Source organism: Anarrhichthys ocellatus, unplaced genomic scaffold (assembly GCF_004355925.1).
Source record: "Anarrhichthys ocellatus isolate YVR2014 unplaced genomic scaffold, GSC_Weel_1.0 scaffold36, whole genome shotgun sequence".
Classification (NCBI taxonomy): Eukaryota; Metazoa; Chordata; class Actinopteri; order Perciformes; family Anarhichadidae; genus Anarrhichthys; species Anarrhichthys ocellatus.
In genome coordinates this window covers 2,943,279-2,948,494 of record NW_022280066.1, presented here as the reverse complement: position 1 = coordinate 2,948,494, position 5,216 = coordinate 2,943,279, and the positions used below count along the sequence as shown (strand labels likewise).

Genomic DNA, 5,216 nt, shown 5'->3' with positions numbered 1-5,216 from the left:
CACTGTCGTATTAGTGCTGTTACTGTAACAGAGTATTTCTACACTGTCGTATTAGTACTTTTACTGAAGTAAAAGATGTGAGTACTTCTTCCATCTCTGTTCTCACAGGAGAAACTTGACAAAGAGCAACAACAGAGTCAGTTTGAATCAGGAGTTCACTAAATCATCACAACTAATAAATCACTAGAAACTATTCAGTGAAGGAGAAACAAACTGACGACACATGATGTATGGATCACCATAGCAACACACTGGAAGGTGCTGGATGTGCTCACAGAGATATTGATCTGTTGACAGACAGCTGAAAACATCTTGCAGCTTTATAAAGGACTTATTGTAACAAAATGACTACAAAGAGACATAATGCAACTACAAAGAGACTCAAACAACCATGAAAGTTAAAGAAAACCACAAACATGTAAAACGACAACAAGAAAATATAAAACTATTATAATAAGAGTCAAAAAAACACAGAAGATTTAAAGCAACTATAAAGACAATTTAACTCTTTCCTATATTTCTATTTCTCTAGCTCTATAGATCTATGGTTACATGGTTCTATACTATTTCCATGAGCCCACATGCTGTACAGGACAATAACTAAACATAATTTGTGTCAGACCAAAGTGAGAACCAAGACACCAGAGTGAAGAAGTGTCTGATCCACTGGTCACACTGGAAACATGGTGGACAGAAGAAGCTGATCATGTGACAGAGACTCTTCTCTGTAAAACTAAAGACAGATAAGCCATCAGTAAAGCTCCACCTCTTCCTATACGCAGATATACACCGAGGACAGCCCACAGACACACAGACGGGAGAGAGACAGAAGGGAGAGAGACAGATGGGCAGAGAGACGGTCTACCTGGATGCCATGGATCACCTGTTGATGCTGCTGCTGTTGGTGTGGAGCTCAGGTAGGACTCTGATTTAGAGATGATGTGTTTTATTCCAATATTACTGTTGTATCTTTAAATCAGAGAACACACACACATATACGCACACACACACACACACACATATGCGTACACACACACATACGCACACACACACATGCACATACACACATACGCACACACATACGCACACACACACATGCACACACACGTACACACACACACACATATACGTACACACACACACATACGCACGCACACACACGTACGTACACACACATACGCACATACACACACATGCACATACACACATATGCACACACACATGCACACACACACGTACACACACACACACAGACACACACATGCACATACACACGTACACACACACACACACACATACACACACATGCACATACACGCATACGCACACACACATGCACACACACACGTACACACACACAGACACACACATGCACACACACACGTACACACACACACACACACACACAGACACACACAGACACACACACATACACACACACATACGTACACACACACACACACACACACACACACACACACACACACTACAACAATTTTATTGCAATTCCACTAAACACTGAAGACAATGGCGTGAGGTCGTATTGTCGCGTCCTTCAAGGTTGTTGAAAAAGTTTCAAAATAAATTATTCCTATTCCTAAAAATAATGAATTAAAGTAATGAATTATTGACTGCATGAACTCTACCAGCAAGGACAGGTTTAAAGAGTCTAAGCACAGGTTCAGCCATGAGCTGAGAGATGCTAAACAACTGTACTCAGAGAAACTTCAACGGCAGTTCTCAGCTAGTAACTGCTTCTGTCTGAAAGGTTCTCACACTGAAGTATACTCAAGCAACACAATGCTTGTTGTGATTGTATGTAATGGTGGCTGTCTTCTTAACTTTGGACATTTCTCTTTTTATAGATGCTCCCTCAGGATGCTTTGCTTTCTGCCAGGAAGCCCTTGTAAATAATAATTTGAATTAAAAAAAATAATACATTTCTTGTTTTTTCATATTGTCACAAAAAAATATGACCCTTTAATCTACTCTTCTGTGATTGGCTAAAACAGATGGAGAGATCTAAAACACAGTCTTGTTTTTAAAAGCAGGTTCCACTGTCTGAATATAAATGTAACAACATCCAAATACATTTTTTGGTGAAAATTGCAAATACATGTCTACTTCTATTATATTTACTTAAAACAACAAATATGTGTGTATTTCTCCAGGACTCCAGGCTGAAGGAAATCACACATCAACAGGTAAATATAGAAAGAAAAGAGAAATAAAGAACCAATGAAGCAGAATCAGCAGTCAAGTTTTAGTTTGATATTTTATTAATTAAATTAATTTATTTACTGACGACTCTCTTGTTTCTGTTCAGAATCTGTCAGGTTGATGGGAGGAGTCAGTCGCTGTGCAGGAATACTGGAGGTGAAACATGAAGGAGACTGGAGACCAGTAGATGGCTCTGACTGGAACCTGAAGGAAGCATCTGTTGTCTGTAGAGATCTGGACTGTGGCTCTGCTGTTTCTATCAGACGGAGAGTGGAGTCCTTAGAGAGATCTGTGTTGAGGATCAACTCTCGCTGTATTCTGTCTGGATCTGATCTGAGAGAGTGTTTAACATCACACTCCTTTTCCATCGTGGATCTCACCTGCTCAGGTAAACCCATCAGTGGCATCATCTATGACAGTAGTGTATCCTGATTGACACACACATGAACCAGCTAGAATGGCAGCAGACTTGTCTGATGAGCTGCTGCCTCAGTAAATCAGGTGCTGAATGCACCAAGATATCTTTATATATGAAACCTCCATGTCTGCTGCTTCAGGAGTCCTCTGGGCCAACCACCAACCAGCCTGAAAGGACTCCTCCTTCAGCTTCACAGCTTTCTTATTCACTGGTTTCCACCAGCAGGTTCTTTGGTTTCCACCATAACAGGAACCAATTAACCTACTGGACACAACTTTGAGCAGCTCAGCTCAGCCGGGGGCTCGTCAGTATCTCCGCACCGCCCTTCACCCTGGACACTCCTTAAGGAGAGAGTCCAGCCCTCCATCTCTTTTGGATTTTAGGGATCATTTTATCAACAGATTTATATTCTGGGTCACAGATATTCTAAGAAAAATAAGACCGAATGTTATTTAGTGTCTGGTGTCTTTTATCTCTCTCTCTTTCAAATTCTATCATCTATCATTTCTCCAGACAGTCAGGCTGAATGGGACTAGTCTGTGCTCAGGCAGACTGGAGGTGAAGTCTAACCAGTCTAACCAGTGGTGGTCCTCAGTGTGTGAAGATGACTTTGACCAGCAGGATGCAAAGGTGGTCTGTAGGGAGCTTGGCTGTGGGGCACCTTCAGTCCTCCAGGGGGCGCTCTTTGGAGAAGTGGAGGCTCCAATGTGGACCAAAGAGTTCCAGTGTGGAGGCCATGAGTCTGCTCTCCTGGACTGTAGAAGCTCAGGCTCAGATAGAAACACCTGCTCACCTGGCAAAGCTGTTGGACTCACCTGCTCAGGTAGAAGAGGAGCTGCAGCTTTGATCTGGTTCATTTCTGTTCTACTGAAACTCACTTTGTTCTTTTTACTGACGACTCTCTTGTTTCTGTTCAGAACCTGTCAGGTTGGTGGGAGGAGACAGTCGCTGTGCAGGAATACTGGAGGTGAAACATCAAGGAGACTGGAGACCAGTAGATGACTCTTACTGGAACCTGAAGACAGCAGCTGTTGTCTGTAGAGATCTGGACTGTGGCTCTGCTGTTTCTATTGGACAGAGAGTGGAGTCCTTAGAGAGATCTGTGTGGAGGATTTACTCTCACTGTCTTCTCTCTGGATCTGCTCTGAGAGAGTGTTTAACATCATATTCCTCTTCCTACATCCTGGATCTCACCTGCTCAGGTAAGCCCATCAGTGACATCATCTATGACATCATCTCTGACAGCAATGTTTCCAGTATGTTCCTTCCTCTGTCACAGTGACAGTCAGTGGGTTTCCATTGGACTGAACTGTAAAGTTATCCAGGACAATGACATCCTGAAGTGTAGAGGTGAGCTTGTTTCTGGAAGCTTCTATAGACTGCTGAGCTCCAGCTGGCAGAACACACCTGTCCGTCTGTCTGTCTGTCAGACCTGTGACATCACGTCCTTATTCAGGGTCCATCTTGTTCAATGGAGGGTAGATGTGAACTTTCATAATCTCTCTGTGTTTACAGACCTGCTGCTTCAGCCAATCATCATTGTGTCCTCCCCCATGTACGGGGTCTCCGAGGCCCAGCAGCAGGGGGCTCAGGTGCTCAGGCGCTCCACCTTCACCATCTGCTGCTCCATCCAGCCACAGTACCCAGGAGGCTCCTTCCAGCTCAACTTCACCTCCTCCAAGTCAGCACACAACTACACCCAGCCAGCTGTCAATCACCCTGCCCACTTCCTGTTTCCTGCTGCAGAGTCCGCCCACCAAGGAAGCTACAGCTGTGTTTATCACCTCTATGTTTTTAATCATAACTTCTCCTCTGAGAGCCGTCTGATCTCCCTCACTGTCCTAGGTAAGCTGACTGTTTACATGCAGGTTTAGGGAAGATGATTGGTCCAAACTGACTGAAGATCATCAGCTGATGCAATGCATGTTGTTGTTTCTGTAATGACACTGTGACTCCTGTCATTGTGTTACACATGTCATATCGTAACCAAACCTAAACACAGTCTATAAATGGCAACAGCTAACAATATACTGTAGGACAGACGTGACCAATCACAAAGCTCTACTGCCACCACATCAGTCATAACACCCCTTAGCCCCCAACTCTCCATTTTCAAGTGTAGTTCCTCCACCAATCAGAAGCAAGAAGGATGGTGTGCTCCGATACCTCACTCAGAGAACCAGGGTTATCCTGGAAACCAAATGTTGAAACAGTTGTTAATGATAGCGATTACGTTTTCAATTGACTCTTCACTAAGTCCCGCCCCTCTAGCGCTGACTGGCCAATCACAGCGTAGCATGGTCCAGCTCTGACCAGAAGCTCTGGTGATGAAAACAGGACGTAGGTGATGACATCATTGTAACATGTAACCAGATCAAATGTAACAAAAACACAAACCTTCGTTCTGACTGGCTCTAAAACTGAACATTTACCGCTGAAGACTTTAAACTCTGTATGAAAAGTGACAACGTCTGTCTTTAGACCCTCGAGTTCATGGAAACAGTTTTTAACTGAAGTCACTTTTTGCTTCCTGTTTCTACCATCATGTTGGTCTCTTTTATCCACGACCACGATTGTT

The 5,216-nt window shown here is 43.5% G+C and overlaps 2 protein-coding genes across 2 annotated transcripts; both read left to right on the top strand.

Moving 5' to 3' along the window:
- The first annotated feature begins 844 nt into the window (after window positions 1–844).
- On the top strand, window positions 845–2,854 carry LOC116393983 (scavenger receptor cysteine-rich domain-containing group B protein-like). Its single transcript, XM_031866725.1, has 3 exons — window positions 845–917; window positions 2,172–2,204; window positions 2,327–2,854. Exons 1-3 carry the CDS (start codon window positions 845–847, stop codon window positions 2,650–2,652), a joined length of 432 nt encoding a protein of 143 aa, XP_031722585.1. The 3' UTR covers window positions 2,653–2,854.
- Window positions 2,751–4,912, top strand: LOC116393982 (scavenger receptor cysteine-rich type 1 protein M130-like). Its single transcript, XM_031866724.1, has 4 exons — window positions 2,751–2,849; window positions 3,152–3,461; window positions 3,556–3,840; window positions 4,154–4,912. Exons 1-4 carry the CDS (start codon window positions 2,751–2,753, stop codon window positions 4,510–4,512), a joined length of 1,053 nt encoding a protein of 350 aa, XP_031722584.1. The 3' UTR covers window positions 4,513–4,912.
- The last annotated feature ends 304 nt before the right edge of the window (window positions 4,913–5,216 follow it).